Source organism: Macaca nemestrina, chromosome 17 (assembly GCF_043159975.1).
Source record: "Macaca nemestrina isolate mMacNem1 chromosome 17, mMacNem.hap1, whole genome shotgun sequence".
NCBI classification, from domain to species: domain Eukaryota; kingdom Metazoa; phylum Chordata; class Mammalia; order Primates; family Cercopithecidae; genus Macaca; species Macaca nemestrina.
This window is the reverse complement of record NC_092141.1, coordinates 71316496-71339458: the sequence shown is the minus strand read 5'-3', so window position 1 is coordinate 71339458 and position 22963 is coordinate 71316496. Positions and strand designations below refer to the sequence as shown.

The 22963-nt window shown below is 34.7% G+C and overlaps 1 protein-coding gene across 9 annotated transcripts in view; it reads right to left on the bottom strand.

The window, feature by feature from the left end:
- Positions 1-22963, bottom strand: part of LOC105483060 (EF-hand calcium binding domain 3) — a 575939-nt gene that overhangs the window by 162333 nt on the left and 390643 nt on the right. For all 9 annotated transcript variants that reach the window (XR_011615926.1, XM_071083376.1, XM_071083377.1 and 6 more), the window contains 9 exons: positions 19771-19824; positions 13078-13182; positions 12151-12204; positions 11665-11769; positions 9872-9925; positions 8368-8472; positions 7186-7239; positions 5373-5477; positions 4516-4569 (listed from right to left, as the gene is read on the bottom strand). Coding sequence is in view for 8 of the 9 variants with exons in the window: in XM_071083376.1 (XP_070939477.1) it covers positions 4516-4569; positions 5373-5477; positions 7186-7239; positions 8368-8472; positions 9872-9925; positions 11665-11769; positions 12151-12204; positions 13078-13182; positions 19771-19824 (690 nt within the window). In the remaining variant the exon portion in view is untranslated. The remainder of the gene's footprint in view (positions 1-4515; positions 4570-5372; positions 5478-7185; positions 7240-8367; positions 8473-9871; positions 9926-11664; positions 11770-12150; positions 12205-13077; positions 13183-19770; positions 19825-22963) is intronic.

The window sequence follows — 22963 nt, the reverse complement described above, 5'->3', positions numbered from 1 at the left end:
GATATCTCCTTAAACCTCTTAGAATGGCTATTATCAAAAAGACAAAAGATGTTGAGAATGTGAAGAATGGGGAATACTTGCGCACTGTTGGTGGGAACATAGATTTAAAAAAGAAAACAGCATAGAGGTTCCTCGAAAAGGTAAAAACTGAATTCCATATGATCCAGCAATCCCACTTCTGAGTACATATACAAAGGAAATGAAATAAAAATGTTGAAGAGATATCCACACTCCTATATTTATTGCAGCATTATGCATAATAACCAAGACATGGAATTAACTAAAGTGTACATCAATGGATGAAAGGATAAAGACAATGTGGTATATATGCACAATGGAATACTGGATCACCTTTAAAAAGAAGGAAATCCTGCCATTTGCAATAACATGGATGAACCTGGAGGATATAATGTTAAGTGAAGTACGCCAGGCACAGAAAAACAAGTGCTACATTGTCTCACTTATATGTGGAATCTAAAAAAGTTGAACTCATAGAAGCAGTTACCAGAGGCTGGAGTCAGGGGTATGTTGGTCAAAAGGTCCAAGTTTCATTTAGACAAGAGGAATACATTTTAGTGAACTATTATACTGTACAGTGAGCATAGTTAACAAAAATGTATATTTCAAAATTGCTAGGGGTAAAAGAAACTATCAACAGAGTAAGCAGGCAACCTACAAAATGGGAGAAAATTTTTGCAAACTGTGCATCTGACAAAGGTCTAATATCCAGCATCTATCAGGAATTTAAACACATTTACAAGAAAAAAACCAAATAACCCCATTAAAAAATGGGCAAAGGACATGAACAGATATGTCTCAAAAGAAGACATACATGTGGCCAACAAGCATATGAAAAACAGCTCAACGTCTGATCATTAGAGAAATGCAAATCAAAACCACAATGAGATACCATCTCACACCAGTCAGAATGGCTATTATTAAAAAGTCAAAAAATAACACATGCTGGTGAAGTTGTGGAGAAAAAAGAATGCTTATACACTATTGGTGGGAATGTAAATTAGTTCAACCATTGTGGAAGACAGTGTGGCAGTTCCTAAAGGATCTAGAACCAGAAATACCATTTGACCCAGCAACCCCATTACTGGGCATATACCCAAAGGAACATAAATCATTCTACTATAAAGATACATGCACATGTAGGTTCACTGCAGCACTATTCACAATAGCAAAGACATAAAATCAACCCCAATGCCCATCAATGATAGACTAAAAAAAGAAAATGTGGTACATAGACACCATGGAATACTATGCAGCCATAAAAAAGAATGAGATCATGTCCTTTGCAGGGACATGGATGGAGCTGGAGGCCATTATTCTTAGCAAAGTAATGCAGGAACAGAAACCGAATATGGCATATTCTCACTTATAAGTGGGAGCTAAATGATGAGAACACATGGAACAACACATACTGGGGCCTAACAATGGAGGGAGAGGATCAGGAAAAATAACTAATGGATACTAGGCTTAATATGTGAGTGGTGAAAAATTGGTACAACAAACCCCCATGACACACATTTACCTATGTAACAAACCTGTACATCCTGCACATGTACCCCTGAACTTACAAGTTAAAAAAATTACTAAGGGTAGATTTTGAATAGTCTCACCATAAAAAATGATAAGTAGGTGAGGTAATGACAATGTTAATTAGCTTGATAAAATAATTCTACAATGTATGCATATATTAAAATGTCACATTGTACCCTATAACTATGTAATTATTATTTGTCAAATAAGAGAAAAAACCGACTTAAGAAATTAGGAAAAGGGCAATAGAATAAATCCAAAAGTTGTAGAAAATGAATACAAAGACAGAAAGTAATAAATATGAAAATGAAGATACAATAGTGATAGGATTAAGAAAGTCAAAAGTAGGTTTTTAGTAAGGAGTAATAAAACAGATAAATATTTGTCCAGGTTAAGTAAGGAAATAGAAGAGAGAAGATAGAAATAAATATTTTTATAAATGGAAAAAGGGGACTTAAATCATATCTAGCAGAAATTGAGAAAATACTATAATTTATGAATAAATTTGAAAACTTATACCAAAATAACAAAGATATAGAAGATATAACTTACCAAAGTAGCTCAAGAAAAACAAACAAAAAATCTCCCAGAGGATCCTATTATCATTTAAGAAAAATAAATTAATAGTTAAAATCTTTCTACCTAAAAGCATAAGACTCAGATGGTTTTTCAGGTAAGTTCTATCAAACTTTTTCTTTTTTGAGATAGGGTTTTGCTCTATCACTCAAGCTGGAGTGCAGTGGTTGATCTTGGCTCACTACAACCTTGAACTGCTGGGCTCAAGTGATCCTCCCACCTTGGCCTCCCAAGTAGCTGGGGATTATAGGTCTGGCCTATGCCTGGATAACTTTTAAATTTGTAGCAGAGTCGAGGTCTTGCTATGTTGCCTAGGCTAGTCTTGAACTCCTGGGCTCAAGTGATCCTTCCTCCTTGGTCTCCCAAAGTGCTGGGATTACAGGCATGAGTCACTGGTACCTGGCCCAAACCTTCTAGAAACAGATTATTCCAATCTATTTTTTTTTTTTTTTTGAGACAGGGTCTCACACTGTTGCCCAGACTGGAGTGCAGTGGTGCTCATCGTGGCTCACTCAAACTCCTGAGCTTAAATGATCCTCCTGCTTCAACCTCCTGAGTAGCAGGGACTATAGGTGTGGACCACCACCTCCTGCTAATTTTTAAAATATGTATATTTTTGGAGAGATGGGGTCTCACTATGTTGTCCATGCTGGTCATGGACTCCTTGAGCAATCCTCCTGCATTGGCCTCCCAAAGCACTAGAGTTGCAGGTGTGAGCCACCATACCTGGCCAATTCTAATCTTATACAAACTCTTTCAGAAACTAATAAAGAGGAAATATTTCCCCAAGATGGATTATATATGGCCAATATAACCTTGATACCAAAGTACATGAAAATTATAGAACGTGATAGTACATGAAAGAAAATTGGCCGGGCGCGGTGGCTCAAGCCTGTAATCTCAGCACTTTGGGAGGCCGAGATGGGCGGATCACGAGGTCAGGAGATCGAGACCATCCTGGCTAACATGGTGAAACCCCGTCTCTACTAAAAAATACAAAAAAAAAAAACAACTAGCCGGGCGCGGTGGCGGGCGCCTGTAGTCCCAGCTACTCCGGAGGCTGAGGCAGGAGAATGGCGTGAACCCGGGAGGTGGAGCTTGCAGTGAGCTGAGATCCGGCCACTGCACTCCAGCCTGGGCGGCAGAGCGAGACTCCGTCTCAAAAAAAAAAAAAAGAAAAAAAAAAAAGAAAGAAAATTATAGAATTTTAGTCATGAAAATAGATTTAAAAATCTGAAACAAAACATTAGTAAGCCTAATCCAAAACTGATGCCTAAATTCAATATATCTTAGTAATATAAGACTGGTTTAAGTGAAAAAAAAATGTATGCATGCCACTTTCCACATCAAAAATTAAAGGAAAAACCACACAATCATCTCAATAAACAGATTATTTCAACAAATATTATTCATCAAGTACACATTGCTCCAAATACTGGGGGTTACAGTACTGAAAAAAAAAAAAAAAAAAGAAAAAAACAGGCAAATACCTTGCCTTCATCTTCCAGCCAAAAGAGAACAGGAGAATTTCTTAACCTAATAAAGGGTGTCATCCAGAAACTTCAACAAACATTCTCAAGGATGAAATGTTAATACATTTCCTTTAAAATCAGAAATGTGACAAGAATGCCTATGAACACTGTATTTAGTAGTATATATTGGAAGTCCTGGCTATTACAGTAAGGCAAGGAAAAACAGATGTTAGAACAGTTGAAAAAGAAGAAACAGAAACAGTCCCCATTTATAGTAATCATTTGCATAAAGAATCTATATAACATTATCTATATAATCTATATAATTTATGTATCCATGTGATATAAAAATTTATGTATCTACATATAACACATAAAATGTATGTATCTACATATGATACATAATAATTTATGTATCTAAAAGAATCCATTAGCACCTATGGGCAGATTGTTGGAATTAATGAGAATTTTGCAAAGAGTTAGGTTTAAGATCAGTATAGAAAACTCAGTTGCATTTCCATACTTTAACCAAAAAAAGAAAACATAATTTTAAAAAACAGCATTTTTATTAGCAGAACATTAAGATACTTAGAAATGAAGCTAATAAGATTTTTTTTTTTGAGACAGGGTTTCGCATTGTTGCCCAGAACCAGAGTGCAGTAGCACAGTCATAACTTACTGCAACCTCAAACTCCTGGACTCAAGTGATCCTTCTGACTCAGCCTCCCAAAGTGCAGGGAAATGGGGAGGGGAGTAACCATGGGTTGATGCAATGATATTGGAAATATTCTAGTTATTTTGTTGATTATTAGATTCAGGGATATTAGCATGATGCTTATAAATATATGTGTTAACTGAAAAGATGAGAAAAATAATTAAAGAACTAGAATTTAAATATTTACAATACGTTTTAACTTGCCTATAATTGCTTTCACATCATCCATCACCTTTTTCAGAGGAACATTTCCATTAGCTGTAATACAAAGCACAAAAAATTTGGACAATGACACAGAACTTAGAAAAATTATAAGCTACAGCCCAATGAAAGACTATGTATTTTAATAAATTGTATTCATCTTAAATTTATATTTCCTGGTTTGAGTGCTTAATTCTTTATTAGGAAGAATGACCAAGGTAGTCAGCCCATGTTCCTTAAACACAGGGTTTGATATGGCAAACGTACTATGTCCTTGATTCTTGGGTTTTCAGATACTTTCTATTAAGCATGGTAAAAGATACCATTCATAAAAGATTTTTGCGTGTATGTGAACCTGACATATAACACAGACACTGAGCTTCTATCTATTGTCAATATGCTTTATCTATTGTCAATATGCTTTCCTCTAATGTTTTCAACTTCTGTATATATCTCAAAATGGTGGTGACATGTGGTTGTTAGATACTTGATGAAATATTAATGATGTTCTGCTACTTTCTATTGTAGATATTTTTCTATCAATTGTTTCTGGCTCTCTTTGTTGTTTATTTATTCATTTTCCCCCTTGCTCTCATATCTGTTTCTCCCTACCATTCTCTGGCCTAATAACAGTTGTGAATATCCTCTCAACATTGCTTATAGTTGAGCAGGATGATAATCCAGATGAATAAAAATGACAAAAGACAGGATTTCTTCTTATTTTCACACCAAGTTCTTCTCCATGATTCTTAGAAATATCTTAAGTGCCTCAAATCAATCTAGTTTTAGAAATTAATATACATGATCCCAAGATTCTAAGCTCTCCCCTACAAGGCAAAATAGTTATTTACAATGCTCACCATCAACAGGTTGATTTTGTATCACACTTTGAAGTTCCTTATTTTTGAGCTTGATCCCCATGTTCCCAAGAATCGTCTTCAGGTTACCGATATCAACCTTTCCTCCTTAGGAAAGAGAGAAATGTGATTTAAAAAAACCTAACAAAGACAATGTGAAAAATACTTTTCATGCTGTTAGTTAAATTAACATTCAATAGGCCTGACTGTTGCTGAGAGTTAATTGCAATGATCTAATTGGAAAATAGTTTGGCAATAACTATCATGATCCATTAAAATGTTCAAAATATGGCCAGGTGTGGTAGCTCCTGCATATAATCCCAGCACTTTTGGAGGCTGAGGTGGGGGGATTGCTTGATCCCAGGAGTTCGAGACCAGCCTGGGCAACATAGTGAGGCCCCACCTCCATTATTTAAAAAGTTCATAAATCTTAGCCCAATAATTCCACTTTTGGGAATACAGTAAAGCTTGTGCCAAAAGAGGGGACAAGTGTTCATTACAGTCTTTGTTACAAAAGTAAAACAAATTCAAACACCCAGAATTTAAATATCTAACAACAGGGTATTGTTAAGTAAACCAATGTATTTTCAACCCACAGAAAATTATTTAGCTATAGCCATTAAGAAAGATGTTTGCCACAGGAAAAGAAATACTTTTTTGAAAATAAGGTGGAGTTATATGATTGTTTAACATATTTACTAAAGTCCTTATGCCCAGTAAAAATAAACATGAAACAATGTAAATAATGCCTGTGATTCTTCCTGCCATTCCACAGACAGGAAGCACATTAGTAGAGTAAACCTCAGATAGACAATATCAATTTATTACTCCATCAGATGGACTAATTTCTCCTGTGCCTGTCATACTGTGAGCATCTTAACTCAGTGTGATTCCAGTATTATACAAATTTTTGTATATCATGGCTCTTGACCAACTGCTTCATCTAATTGCTCAACTATAGAAATCTATTCCATCATTGGATGAAAAAGTGACTATGTTGGAACTTATCAAGACTAGTATATTGATAACTTTTATGTGATCTTCCAATAGGATTTCAGAGTAATTTTGACTATATGGGATTTTTTAACTACATAGGCTTCAACATATTAAGAGTGGTTATGATTAGATAGCAGGACTATGAGTGTTATTTTAAAAAATTAGATATGGCCAGGCACAGTGGCTCACATCTGTAATCCCAGCACTTTGGGAGGCAGAGGAGGGCGAATCACCTGAGGTCAGGAGTTTGAGACCAGCGTGGCCAACATGGTGATATCCTGTCTCTACTAAAATTACAAATATTAGCCAGGCGTGGTGGTGGGTGCCTGTAATCTTAGCTACGCAGAGGCTGAGGCAGGAGAATCGCTTGAACATGGGAGGTGGAGGTTGTGCTGAGCTGAGACTGTGCCACTGAACTACAGCTTGGGCAACAAGAGTGAAACTTTGTATCAAAATAAATAAATAAATAAGATTATTTATTGGACATGTGACACTTTTTACATTGAATAAAATAAAAGAACACTATCAATTCACAACTGAACATTATGATGGTTATTTTCAGCACTGTGAAGGCCATAACTTTAATTAGACCTATCTAAAATTAAACAGAAAGACAAAAGTGGAGACACTTAGGACTGTTTCCTTTGAGTCTGATCCAGGGATCAAGCTTACACAGCATACACACATAAAAGACTACAAGATCAATATATAATTGATAAATAGAAGAGGTGGCAGAAGAATCATGCCCTCATAACTAGGAATAAAGACAAAGATTGAGAATCTCAATCTTATATGCTTTCTCATCACATTTATTACCCACCTTTGAAAGACTTCAAACCCGTTAGCAATCTATTCCGAAAAACTTTCTTATCACCTATAAAAAAAGGCACAGTTCAGGACAGAGAATGGCTCACTAAGAGACTATAAGGGGCAGACTTTTCTTTGTGAAACTGACCTTAAAGTTGACCCTCTTTCACCTTCAAATCATGATGAAGTTAAGCAACAAACAAAGCTTTCATTATGATATGGAGTGGTAATCTGGTATAGAGGTCAAGAGCCTGCCTTTGTGGCCTCAAGCAAGTTACTCACTCTTTCTATGCCTCTGTTTCCACCACCGTAAGATGGAGATAATGTGTCATCATTGTGTGTGGTGAGGATAGTACAACACCTCATCATTAGGACTTAATAAGTCTAGATGTTATTATTAATAAATCTACTTACTCTTTGACACTGAAAGTAACTGTTGGTTTATGTATTACAGGGCTGAAACTCCTCTCATCCCTTATTTCTATCACATTTTCATTCTGTTTACTTCCTTCTACACCTAAAGTTTGACATGTCAATGGCCTAATGGGTAGCAGTAGGGATTTGCTTAGTCCTTGGTGGCAAAGCTCATGCTTGAAGGTTTTTATAACTTCCAAACTGGTAAAACATATGGAAAAATTTAATTTTCTAGCAGTTGGTATAAGAATTGTTTGCAGGGATAAATAAGCAAAAGCTTATGTTGGGAAGATGTGGGGCCTTTGTGTTTAAGGGAAGAAAGAAACAACACTCCTAATAGAGAGGAGAGATAAATTTGGTATCCTCTCAGAAATTGAGAACAGAGGAAATAATTTTTAGGGTTTAGCTCTGTGAGAGATAAGGGTCAGGAAAAGGGAATCTCCATTGGCAATACTTAGAAAAGTGATTCTGGGAAAGAACAGGAATTCTCATGAGGACTTTGGCAATGTTTACTGAGAGACAGCAGATATAAATCCTTTTCCTCCTTGCAAAATCATCAGTAACATCTTTCCACCTCAGCAATGGTTTTGTGGAAAAGGATTCTTTTGGGGGTTAAATTCTGTACCTGAGTGAGCACATAGTAACAGAAAGACTGTTCATATGGAAACAGCTGGAGGATGTGTGCAGGTAACATACGAACACACATCGCTTTCACATATACATTTCAAGAGTAGAACCATAAAGCTAAACTGCCTAGAGTTCACAGTAACATACAGCTCACCATCAACTGGTAGTAATTTTAGCAGTTCCACGCAGTCCTTATCATTGACTTCTATCCCCATGTCTCCAAGAACATTTTTCAGATCTCTGGCATCAACCTTTTCTCCTTTGAAAAGATGGAGTGTTAACAGGTGAAAAGTTTACAAATTAGTAACTTTAAAAAATAATTTTAAGTTCATACTAACCTATTTGAGTGATTTTAAAAATACTTATATTTTATATAGCATCACTCTCAATTTGGAGTTAAAGAGCAAAGGCAAAATGGAACGTGCAAGTACAGTGTGACAACAGAAGTCAAGGCAAACCTGTTCCTATAATATCAATATAATGAAGGGTCTCTTAATGTTGAGGATAATGTACAAAATTAAATCTAGTTAACAAATTGGATTACCAATTGCCAACAGAATTCTGGCAAGAGATATCATACTGAATGATATAGCTGATCATTCATGAAACTACATGTATCTTGAGCTTTGCAAACTTTATCCTATTTATTATTGTGCTGGCCTGAAATTTGGCTATATACATTCAGCAAAAAACATATACAGGTGAAAAAATATTTCCTCAGAACATTGGAGTTTTTATCAAGACTATGTTATGTGGTTTATTTTTAAAAGTTTATCCAAGATCAAATTGATTTTATCAGGCAGAAATATTTTACAATAACTGGGTAAAATGACAAAGTTAATATAACAATAGACTATTGGGGAAACAGCATCTAAAATATAATTTACTGTGAAACATTAGGGTTTCAGTGTTATGGAAACTCACCTGCAGCAGCCCCCGACCTTCCTGATGGAACAGGAGTCAAGAGGCAAAGCCACTCTGGCTAATATTCTAGGGTTGTAGAATGCTATCCTGCCTTTCATAATCCATTTAACAAAGTAGAGGAAGGGGGGTGGGGGGAAGGAAGGGAGGAAAAGATGAATAAGTGAAACACAGGGGATGTTAAGGGCAGTGAAACTATTCTGTATGAAACTGTAATGGTAGGTACATATCTATATGCATTTGTCAAACCCCATAGAACTATGCAACACAAAGAGTGAAACTTAATGTAAACTATAGATTATAGTTAATAGTAATGTATGAATGTTGGTTTATTAATTGTAACATATGTACCATACTAATGCAAGATGTTAATAGCAGGGAGATTGTGTGCTTGGGATAAAGGGGAGTGGAAGGATGGGTAGATGGAACTCTCTATACAATATGCTCAATTCTGTAAATCTAAAAGTGTGCTAAAATACAGTCTATTATCATAAAATACGATAATAATAATAATAATGCAATCCACTGAGAACCTGCCCTTCTTTAGTGCCTTGGAGTGCATTTTGCTCTCTCCCATTGGAGATACAGGATGTATTGTAACTGGGTTTACTTGGCTGATATGTACATGCCAAACATGGTGGATAACCCCATGCTAAAGTATCCTGCTACAGCTGAGTGTCACAAAATACTAAGACCTCAATGGAAGAGAGAATAAACCTCCTGGAAAAAAAACTTACCTGTAAAATCTTTTATTTTCAGCATCATGTTTTTCAGATCAACCTTCTCATCAACTGTAAGACATGGAGCAGTCACAGAGCAACAATAAGACGGTTCTTTCGGTTTTTGCCACCCATGACACCTGCCCCCAACTAGAATGTTGGTATCATCTTGAGTTTTAGTTCTAGACTATGAAATTACATTTTTGAATATGTAATACCCACTTAGATTTAAGAATAAGTTCTTTCCTTCATTACTTCCCCTGTATTCATTTTGTTTTTATTAGAATACATCTTTTAGTAATTTGTTTAGAGAAAGTCCATGGCTAGTAAACTTCTGTGTTCTTGTTTGCCTGAAAATGTCTATTTCACTCGAATCCTTGAATATTTGGTGTTCAAAGTTATTTTTCTCTAGCACTTTGAAATAAATATTTTTCTATTTCTTTTTGAATCAAATGTTGGTAATATAAGATTCTTTTATCATTTTGTGTATAGTTTGTTTTTACTCCTGTTAATGATTTATAAATTTCTCTTTGCCCCTGATATTGTGAAACTTTAGAGGAATCTTCAGGAGTAGGTGGAAAAAAATTTTATCCTGTTCAACATTCAGTATTCCCTTTGATCTAGAATAAAAGGAAAGGATGAGGAGATGAGTGATTTATATTGTTCATTTCCCCTTCTTTACTAATTCATCCCTAACAGTTGTTTCTACTTCTTCCTAGTAAGTTGAGAAGGAAAAAAGTTATTTATTCAATTTGCTTTACCCTAGGTCTGGGCACTTTAGTGTGAATTCTCTGGATTTTGCAGCTTACCAGTTTAGTTTCTGAAGAGTGAGAAAGGTTTTGAGGAGCCCAGCTCTGCTGTACTATTGTTTCCAGTGTAGAGTCTTTATTTCCTTTTCTGTCCCCATTTAACATTTATGGCATTAAATTGGTTCCCTTTTATTATTTGATTCATGTTGAATTTCCTTTGCTTATTTTTGTTTTTTTAAAAATTCTGTTGTTCATTTTGTTAGGTATTAGAGGAGAAGAAAACTAGCCAGATTTTGCTTTTTTCATCAACTCAAGTTGGAGTCCTCTGGACCAGTTTGCATAACATTAAAACGAAAATTTTTTGAAAATTTGAAAGAACTTACTTTGAAAACCATTTGAGGCTATCACCTTTTGTTGGAGGGATGGGTAGTGGTAGATGAGTTTACAGGTAAAATTATTTTATCAAATATTATTGGTGTATCCATATTTTCATATCTTCTTGAATCAATACTGGCACTTTTTTCCTCTGAAAAATTTTCATTTTACTAACATATTTAAAATCTAACCTCATATTACATGTAGTATCCTATTATAATAGTAATATTAGACTGACTATTCATAGTTACATCTCTTAACATTTCTAATGTCATTTCTATTCTAGGTCTATTACATGTTAATCTTTCTATTTCATAACAGCTGAATCATATGTACTAGAAATCACCATTAATCAGTTTTAACCATGCCTCATCATAGAGAGTTTTCCTTTTCTCTCACATATTGTGTAACGTTTCTTTTAAATCTTTCACATTCTATTTTTCTTCTTTTCTTCATTCTTTGACCTGAGAGAGGTCTGTTAGTACCCTCACCAATTTTATTATCCATAATGGAATACATTTGCTGGACTTGAATTAAAGAGAGGAAATATGTTTTCATCTGACCTGAATTCTGCTCTAAGCTTTTAAAAATGCCCTATTGATATCAATTAACCACTCTCATTGGTCTATGTATGCTTTCAAACCCAAGCTGTCTTAAACATAATACATTTTTATCTATAATGCTCACCATCAACTGGTAGGTCTTTTGAAAAATCTTCAAGTTCTTTTTCTGAGAGCTCAATCCCCATATTTTCCAGAAATTTATCCAGGTCATTTATATCAACTTTTCCTCCTTAGGAGAGACAAAATATTAAAAAGGAATACTAAGATATGAAAAAAATCCTTCTTAATTCATATGTGTTATAGTTATCACTTTAATCATCAAGACATAAAGTTTAATCAGATCTAGTTAAGGGTACAAATAGGGTCACCACTAAAACTAGATGTAGAATCTCATCCTCTGACGATATCTTTTGTTTATATCAACATAGTGCAAGTTTTATAGGATGCTGGGTAATTTTCCAAAGAACTACGGCATAATATATCTAACATATGCATAAATATTGGTAGGATGTATATATGGGATTTTAAATTTCATACAAATAAATTTGTATAAATTAAAACAGGAGAATATCTCAGATTTATCTGCTTTCTCACCATACTTTGCACTTACTTTTAACAGTCTTTATACCATCCAGCAACCTTTTTTGATACACCTTTCCTTCAGCTGTAAGAAAAGACACAATTCAGGTCAGAGAACAATAAAGGGAGACTTGCTAAACAATAAAAATGTGACAATTCTTCCCCTAATCCCATAATTTCAGAAAGATGGAGTTTTAAATATTTTTCTCTGAAATTTACCTACTTTTCTCTCAATTAGTTACGAAGATTATTTGGAGACACTTTAATGAGGTAGATCTGACCACACTTACACAAAAGCAATAATTATTGGCTTAAACATTTTGAAACTTATACCCCATTTTATTTACCTTTATCTCTAACTTCTTTCCTTATACCCCTCTTACTTTTCCATTTTACATTCTCCCCCATACTATCAGGTTCATTAATGCAATCAATAACAACAATACACATGTCTTATTGGCATGAAGGAGTACAATAGCTACTGTTTATGTTAATAAAAATCAAATTAACCAGATTTTTTTTTTTTGGCAAAAATCTAGTAATTCTAAAAGCTTTTAAAACTAGAAGTAGAATCTCAACCTCTGACTATATCTTTTGTTTGTATCAACATAGTGTGAGTTTAATAGGATGCTGGGTAATTTTTCAAAGAACTATGGCATCATATGTCTAACATATTTATCATAACATATCTAACAATATTTATCATAACATACTATAAGATGATATACTTATCATAACATAAATAGTGGGAAGATACATGTATGGAATTTTAAACTGAATACAAATAAATTTGTGTTAATGAAAAATAGGAGAAAATCTCAGATTTATCTGCTTTCTTACCATACTTTGACTTAAAAAAAAACCCTAGTAACAATCTTGTATCATTTTAGAAGAAAAGCTCACAATCTCAAAAGCACTCTGAAGCCCTTTGAAGGATACATACATTTTAAATTCTTACCATCAAGCGGCAAAGTTTTTACTAAATGCAAGTAGTCCTCATATGGGACCTCTATTTCCATGTCTTTTAGTGCATCTTCTAGGTCACAGACATCTACCTGTTTTCCTAGAAAAGAGATAGAAATTGTGACAAAAATAAATTTGAGAAGAACACAAATAATGTTAACTAACAATATTTTCACTCATATACCATTATAATAATTTCAAAGGTAAAAATAAAACAAATAATAATTTAGTTCTTTTCTTACAGTATAGAAGTTTAACTATTTCTCCTGATATATATTTTTTAATTTATTTATTATTATTATACTTTAAGTTGTAGGGTACATGTGCATAACGTGCAGGTTTGTTACATATGTATACTTGTGCCATGTTGGTGTGCTGCACCCATCAACTCGTTATTTACATCAGGTATAACTCCCAATGCAATCCCTCCCCCCTCCCCCCTCCCCATGATAGGCCCCGGTGTGTGATGTTCCCCTTCCTGAGTCCAAGTGATCTCATTGTTCAGTTCCCACCTATGAGTGAGAACATGTGGTGTTTGGTTTTCTGTTCTTGTGATAGTTTGCTAAGAATGATGGTTTCCAGCTGCATCCATGTCCCTACAAAGGACACAAACTCATCCTTTTTGATGGCTGCATAGTATTCCATGGTGTATATGTGCCACATTTTCTTAATCCAATCTGTCACTGATGGACATTTGGGTTGATTCCAAGTCTTTGCTATTGTGAATAGTGCTGCAATAAACATACGTGTGCATGTGTCTTTATAGCAGCATAATTTATAATCCTTTGGGTATATACCCAGTAATGGGATGGCTGGGTCATATGGTACATCTAGTTCTAGATCCTTGAGGAATCGCCATTTCTCCTGATATTTTTAAAATAATCATTATGTTAGGAGAGTAAAATGTGAGGCACGTACATTTCATATTGAAAAGTACATAGATTACATAAATTATATTATTAAGTAGTACAATGTCCATAAAATGCACATAATAAATGCTTGATAGAGAGTATATTGCAAAATGGGGCCTCAACCAGCATTACCTTTATAGCAAAGCCAGCCCAGGACACTAGAGGAAAAGAAAATTATAGGCCAATATCTCTGATAAACATACATGTAAAAATCATAAACAAAATACTAGTAAACCTAATTCAACATCAATTAAAAGGACCATTCACTATGATCAAGTGGGATTTATCCCTGGAGGCAAGGATGGTTCAACATATACAAATCAATAAATGTGATATATCATATTAACAGAATGAAGGAAAAAAACATATGATCATCTCAATAGATGTAGAAAAGCATTCAACAATATTCAGCATCCTTTTATGATAAAAACTCAACAAATTGTATATAGAATAAATGTTCTTCAACACAATAAAGCCCATATATGACAAACTCACAGTTAACAACATACTCAATGGCGAAAAATTGAAACTTTCCCTCTAGGATCAGGAACAAGACCAGGAAGCCCACTTTTAAAAAAAATTTTACTTTAAGTTCTGGGACACATGTGCAGAACGTGCAGGTTTGTTACATAGGTATATAGGTGCCATGGTGGTTTGCTGCACCTATCAACCCATCATCTAGGTTTTCAGCCCCACATGCATTAGGTATTTGTCCTAATGCTCTCCCTCCCCTTGTCCCTTAACCCCTGACAGGCCCTGGTATGTAATGTTCCCCTCCTTATGTCTACGTGTTCTCATTGGTCAACTCCCACTTATGAGTGAGAACATGTAGTGTTTGGCTTTCTGTTCCTATGTTAGTTTGCTGAGAATGATGGTTTCCAGGGAATCCCACTTATAAGAGAAAGAAATAGAAGGCATTCACATTGAAAACAAAAAGTTGACTGTTTAAAGATAACATGATCTTACGTAACAAAAACCCTAACGACTCCAACAAAACACTTAGAATCAATAAACCAATTCAGTATGGCTGTAGGATACAACATCAACATAGAAAAATCAGTGGTGTTTCTAATACAGTAACAATGAACTATCTGAAAAAGGAATCAAGGAACTAATCACATTTACAATTGCTACAAAAAAGCTTTGGAATAAATTTACATTGTGGTGAGGATTACATGATTGTATTTTTTGTCAAAACTCAGAACTGTACACATAAGGATGAATTTTACTGTAAGTAAGTATATATCAATAAATCAGACTTTAAAAAAAAAAGAAGGTGAAATATCTGTATCCTGAAAACTATAAAACATTGATGAAACAAATAAATGGAAAGATATCTTGTATCCACAGATTAGAAGAATTAATATTGCTAAAATGTTCATACTACCCAAAGTGATCTATACATTCACAGGAAAAATAACTAATGAGTACTAGGCTTAATACCTGGGTGATGAAATGATCTGTACAACAAGCTCCCATGATACAAGTTTACCTATGTAATAAACTTGCACTTGTAACCCTGAACTTAAAAAAAAGAAGTTTTAAAATGAGAATACATGCAATATCCAAAATAAATTAATTTTGACCATCAAAAAAGTGATCTATAAATTCAATGCAATCCCTACTGAAATTCCAATGACATTTTTCACAAAAATAGAAAAAACAATTCTAAAATTAGTATGGAAACACAAAAGATCCCAAATAGCCAAAGCAATCTTGAGCAAAAAGAACAAAGGCGAAGGCATCACACTACTGAATTTGGAAACCTACTACAAATCTATAGGAATCAAAACAGCATAGTACTGGCATAAAACAGACACATTTCAAACAATGGAACAGAATAGAGGTCCAGAAATACATCCACACTGTTATGGTCAATTTTGATTTTTAGACAAAGGTACCAAGAACACACAATGGGGAAAGGACAGTCTCTTCAATAAATGGTGTTAGGAAGACTGGATATTCACATGCAGAAGAATGACATTAGACCCTTATCTCACTCATTAAAGTTACAGTTTCAGAGAAAGAAATAGAAGACATTCAAATTGGAAAGAAAAAGTTAAGTTGTCTGTTTGCAGATGACATGATCTTACATAAAGAAAACCCTAAAGACTCCAACAAAACACTATTAGAACCAATAAACCAATTCAGTATGGTTGCAGGATATAATATCAACATAGAAAAATCAGTGGTGTAAAACTACTAGAAATTGTAAAACTACTAGAAGAAGACATAGGGGAAACGCTCCATGACTTTGGTCTAGACAACGATATTCTTGGATAGGATCACAAAATCATAGGTAACCAAACTAAAAACAGATGAATGGGATTGCAGCAAACTAAAAAGCTTCTAAACAGCAAAGGACACAATTAATAGAGTGAAGAGACAACCAACAGATTGGGAGAAAATATTTGCAAACCACACATCTGATAAAAGGTTAATATCCAAAATATATAAGGTACTCAAAGAACTTAATAGTAAGAAAAAAAAACCTGATCAAAAAATGGACAAGGGACCCGAATTGTTACTACTGGGTCTTCTTTTTCTGTCTTGTTAATGAATTGGATTGGGGACCTTCCTCCATCATATCCATAGAACCAGATGATAGGACAGCGTAAATAGAGTGGAGGGCAATGGTGCCCTAGCCTATGGAGGAGGCATGGCAGAGGAACTTGATATAACTTTAGTTGTGGATATTGTGATGACTTCTATCCTGTGTACTTGGATCCAGCTGTGTACATATCAGGAGAAACAGTGGGTTCATTTCTCTTTCATTGTCTACTATGAGAATCTGTATAGCTATTGAAAATTAAAAAGTACTTGTATTTTTGTATTCCAAAAATAAAAGACTGATTGTTCCACATAATGGCAACAAGGAACCACCAGACTGGTTTTAAATCTGTTTAATCACTCAATGACAAATTACTAAAAGTAACACACTTCTGCAGGCCAACCAATCAGTCACAGCTTCTTGCTTCTGAAAGTCAGCCACATGGGAACAGTCACACTTCAATTAACACTTTTGTGAATACCAACCAATCAATAACAATTTTACCAGAGAAATCATGTTTCTACAGATGATGTCAACCTACCCATGCCTCTGAGTTTGCCCATCACTCAACTCTATACTTCCCCCAAATCTTATGTAAGCATTCTGTTCTGCACAGTTGTGACTGTGTCTGACCAGCTTTGCTTTTTATTTCAAATAATTGTTAGTTGTGTCGGCCTTTAAAAATCCTGAAGGGTCTATTTATTTTGAAGATCTCCATCTGGCAGCATTCCATGGGGCTTGTTGGACCAACTGGGGTACTCACCAGGACTCTTATGTATAATTTCTATTTGTCCTTCACATTTGCTGTCGTGTAAGTCAACAATTTGAGCTCTTACTGTGTTGTATTGAGTTCTTGTGGGCAAATTAATTTTGTTATCCCAGGATTTGTCTTTGTCCTTAGTGCTAGTTCTTTGTGTAATATAATTAGACTTTTTGATTTGTAGTATATGTGGTAAATATTTTTGCTGTTAACCTGCCTATTCTTCCACTACTTGCTTTGCTTTAACTTTTGCTTCTCTATTTGAATAAAGTCATGCCTCAATTATATTAGGGAATTTTCCTAATATAATTTCCATCCTCCCACCTTGGCCTCCCAAAGTACTAGGATTACAGGCGTGAGTCACCGTGCCTGGATGGTAGCAGCATCTTCTATTGCTAGATGAGCAACAAAGACATCAGCATGCTTGCTGTATTATGCAGAGTAAATACCAGACTCAGAAATATAACTTATTTCTCTTATTTATAATAAAAGTCATGTCATCAAAATGTAGGAGAAAATTACTACACATAATATGAAGTTAATATAATTTCCCTAATATAATAATTGAGTCATGCCTCAATTATTTTTGTTTTGTTCTTGTTGTCTTATTCTGTTGAGTGTATAAGTGAATATTTCACAAAGGATGAAAACCACAGGCCCAATCCAAACTAGTCTTAAGGACTAATGGTTGGAGGTTTGTGGGACTAGCCATAAATTTTTGCAAAGGTAACTAGTCAAACTTAAATAAAATTTGAGAAAGCACTCACTATCTTTTTATTTGTGAGAGAAAATCAGTTTTAAAATTTTGTATTCCAGGATTGATGATTTTCAAGTTACTGATATACAGCTCTTTGTAACATTTGCTTGGCTGGTGAACTCAGTTACCATATATAAGCATACATATACTTTTGTGACTCTTTTGTGAATTTTCTTTTGATAAACAGGGAGAATTGCCACATTGCTAATTCTTTACATTGTACTTGCAATCACACTTCCTCTTCCTCTTCTTCTTCCTTTCTTCTTTTTCTCTTTTTTTTTTTTTTTTTTTTTTTGAGATAGGGTCTTGCTCTGTCACCCAGGCTGGAGTGCGGTGGTGCTATCCCAGCTTATGCAACCTCCGCCTTCCTGGCTCAAGAGATCCTCCCACCTCAGTGCCCCCCACCCCCGCCCTAGTAGCTGGGACCATAGGCATGTGCCACCATGCCCAGTTAATTTTTGTATATTTTGTAGAGACGGTGTTTTGCCATGTTGCCCAGGATTCACACTTAGACATTTATATCTAAGCTAAAAGAAAACTCGAGTTTTAAAGGTAGACTTAAAGGATTGGTTAGACTAGTTTTCATTCATGCCTGACAAATGTTTGGCCATGATTCCAGAATACCTTCCAGTCCCTTCTTATAATATTTTCAGTTTTGTTTGCCTCACACTGTTTGAGTTCTGCTTTTCAGAGTCTCAAGTGCTTCTATGCAGCCACTGTATCAACAGATAATTTAACAAATGATTCAAAGACAAAAACAGGATGAAATCATCCTGATTTGACATTGAGATGTCAGCTCATCTCAAGCAGAATCAGCAATAGTGGAGGTCTGGACAATTCCTGATGGTTTCCCCTGTGGCTCTCATTGAGGGAGGACCAAAAGGTAGACTTAGGACTAAAAACATTCTCATACTATTAAGAAAAGTCTGCTATCATGGCTACATAGCAATATCAAATACTATTGATGCAGCTGCTTCCTCTTCTTTCTTTTCTCTCTCTCTCTCTCTCTGATAGGGTCTTGCTCTGTCACCCAGGCTGGAGTGCAGTGGCGCTATCTCAGCTCACTGCAACTTCCACCTTCCAGGCTCCAGTGATCCTCCCATCTCAGCACCCCTGGTAACTGGGACCACAGGCACATGCCACTATGCCCAGATAATTTTTATATTTTATAGAGATGGAATTTTGCCATGTTGCCCAGGTTGGTCTCAAACTCCTGAGCTCAAGCCATCCTCCCACCTTGGCCTCCCAAAGTACTGGGATTACAGGCATGAGTCACTGTGCCTGGATGGTAGCAGCATCTTCTATTGCTAGATGAGCAACAAAGACATGAGCACACTTGCTGTATTATGCAGAGTAAATTACCAGACTCAGAAATATAACTTATTTCTCTTATTTATAATAAAAATCATGTCATCATAATATAGGAGAAAATTACTACACATAATATGAAGTTAATATAATTTCCCTGAAAATTATGATATTGATGATCCATCCAAATAATTTTATTCACAGAAATGTCTCAGCTATTACCTCAATTCTGAAGTATCCTATATCTTGTGCCAAGACCTAGTACCTCTATTGGTTGTAAAAGTGTAGGTGATCCAAAGCAGATAAATAAAAACAATTAATGAAAGGTTAAAATGGCAAAATTAATAAGAGAATGAAGGGATGGTAGGAAAGATCATGTAAAAAGTTAATTTCTCACTTACCTAAAACAGCACTCAATTCTTTAATCAACTTATTTAGTTTGACTTTCTTTTCAGCTGTAAGACAAGGCAACATTTGGACACTGATAAAGCCAATCTTGGAAGAAAAGCATAAAGCATTAACTATTTAAATTATGAAGTAAAACCTAGATGAAGGATTACATGTTGTCATTTTAATATTTATAATTCTTGGGCTTTAATAAAGAGCTCTATTATCAGCAATAAGAACTAAGATTTCTTGGACCATAAAGTCTACCTTAGGTAAAATGTTTTCTCTAGCTTTTTGAATGCATTCTGTTTTTAATTCCTTGTTTCTCTTGGAATGGATGATAACACATGCTGGTATATATTGAAGGCCATTGTTTACGACATTATGTTATTTTCTATTATTGGACGACAATGAAAGAATCCCAGGAAAAGGAGCAATGAACAGCACAGTGTGTGGTGAACTAATGCCTTTAAATCTTGCTCAAGGGAAAAATGCCACGTAAGGAGTGAAAAGATGAGTCAAAAGAGGTTGAATGGAGTCAGAGTAACAGTTAACAGTTGGTTTCTGAGTTGGTTCTGTCTGGATCTTGGAATAGAGCACTGAAAAAAGATAATCCTAGCTCTGTGAAGTTTACATAAATTTGTTTTGTTCATGGTTGTATCCCTAAGACTAAAATAGGCTGAGACATGGGTGTTCAACAGAGATCATGAATAAATAAATTGATTAAATGAGCCAATTGATAAAATGCTTAGCACTGTGCCTGGCATATTGTAAGACTCAATGTATATAAGCTATGAAGGATCATTGAAGAGTTTTAATGTGAAGAATAATAATGTCAGATTTTCACCTTAGCAAAATCATCCTGGCTAGTTTACATAGAGAAATTGAAGGCAATGATATGATTATTAGACCAGTCAGGAGGCTTTTCTAGTAGTTTAAGCCAGAGATCATGAAGATCTGAATTAAGGTTAGAGTAGTCAAGATAGCCAAGAGATTTTTAAGAGGAAAAACATGAGAGAGCATGAGATGCCAAAGATAATTTGTAGATTATTGCATGGTAACTGTGGATAAAAAATGGTGACAGAATTTTTAAAAATTATGAATTAGAGAGGTAATTCATGATTTTTGTTTTATCCTTTATTTGCTGAGTTTGGATTATCAGTGAAAAAGCTATGTCTGAATAGGGATTTGTTATTATAGGAGAAGATTTCTTAATTTACCTCAATTTAACCAACCTGATGGTCTAAACTTGATTTTCCCTTTCTACTATGAATTCTCACATTCAGACTGATGCTGATGGCATGCCAAATTTTCACAGCTAGTAGGCTTCCATTTTAGTAATCCAGTGCATCTATGTTATGGGTTAAGCTGTTGACTTATTTATAAATAGTTCTACTTTTTATTAAATTGATGATAATTCAATCATTATATAAACTGATGAACTATTAATGGAAAAGGGAGTTTTTCTCATAGAAAACACATTTGAATAATTCAGAATATTCCAGTGAAGGCAAATTGCTAAAAAAGTTCTGCTGAATTTGGTGTGAATAAGATAACTGTAAAAAGATTGGAGAAATAACTAAAACCTAGATAGATTCAGACTGAAATTTCTGGTCAACTTTTTTTTTTTAATTTTAATTTAAATTTTTTTCGACAGGGTCTTGTTCTGTCACCTGAGCTGGAGTGGTGCAGTGCACAATCATGGCTCACTGCAGCCTGGATTTACCATGCTCAAGCGATTCTCCCTCCTGAGCCTCCTGAGTAGCTGGGACTACAGGTGCACGCCACCACCCTTGGCTAACTTTTGTATTTTTTTGTAGAGATGGGGTTTTGTCACATTTCCCAGGCTGGTCTAGAACTACTAGGCTCAAGTGATCAACTCGCCTTGGCCTCCCTCCCAATGCTGGAGTTACAGGCGTAAGGCATGGCGCCCTGCCTTCTGGTCAACTTAAAAGAAAAATACTTTATTCTTAAAAGAAACTGAAATTAGGAGTGTAGACAATAAATAAATATGTTTATGTAAGAAAATCCCGAAAGAGAATGCCTACATTAAATAAAAATGGCCTTGGGCCTATTTTTTTCTTTCAAGTAAAATGTTTAAGGTATGTATATATCATTTTATGATCCTTTATTTTAACAAGATTTTAAGATGATCTGACCAAATGCTTGTCTCAGTCAATAGAGATAAAAGGATTTTACTATCCTAGACTGAATCACATGGGATAAGTCTAGGTTTGAGATCAAAGATTTGAAATCTTAAACATACACAGGTAAGTGAAATCATCTAGAAATGTGGTTGTGGAAAGAACAACAGACTGAGAATAGAACTGTTATATCACTATCATTTAAACCAGTATTTTTCAAAAATTTTTATTGTAAGCTTCACTAAGAACTCTGAACACCCACCATATCACACACACACAGACACACAGACACACACACACACATCATAAAGTTTCATGAAATAATATCTAGCCTAACTGTGTGACATATGCTCTGATATTTTCTTTTCTCTTCTATACTATTTCATTAAAAAATGCTCACTTAACCCACTAATTTGAGGGGAGGAATAGAAGGCCATAAACAATGAGCCTCAGGAAAGGCAGAGAAGAAAATTATGGAGAGCATGAATTCATAGCAGCTGAGAATGTAGAGAGTTGTAATAAAAGAAAAAAGTTTAATATTATTAAAGGCATCAGAGAACTCAAGTTAGAAAAAGGTGAGTGGTGCACACTGGATTTGTCTGCTAGGATGTTGCAGTCAGCTAAGTAAGAGTATTTTTTAATAGAATGGTGAATGTGGGAACCGGATTCTCTTTATGAGAGAAGAAAATATGAGGTGATCTCCTTTCCTTCTATTAATAAATCCTTCCCTTCCATTTTGAATGCTACCTCCTGATCATTTTCTGGCTTAACAAAATCTTGGCTTCATTTTATGCAATGCTTAGTATCCATAGGGGAAAAACTGGATTTTAGATTAATTGAAGTGATTAAGAGAATCATTAGATTATCTTAGATTAATTGAATTAATTTAGATAATTATTTCTCTTAGATTAATTTAGATTAATTGAAATTATGAAGAGATTAAGAGAAATGATTTTTTCCCTGACTTTGAGACTGAGTTCTTCACTAAACTTTTGAAAAGTCTTGATATTTTGATGATCTGGTTTGAGAAATTCTCATTTTCAAGTTTAAAAGAATAAGTACC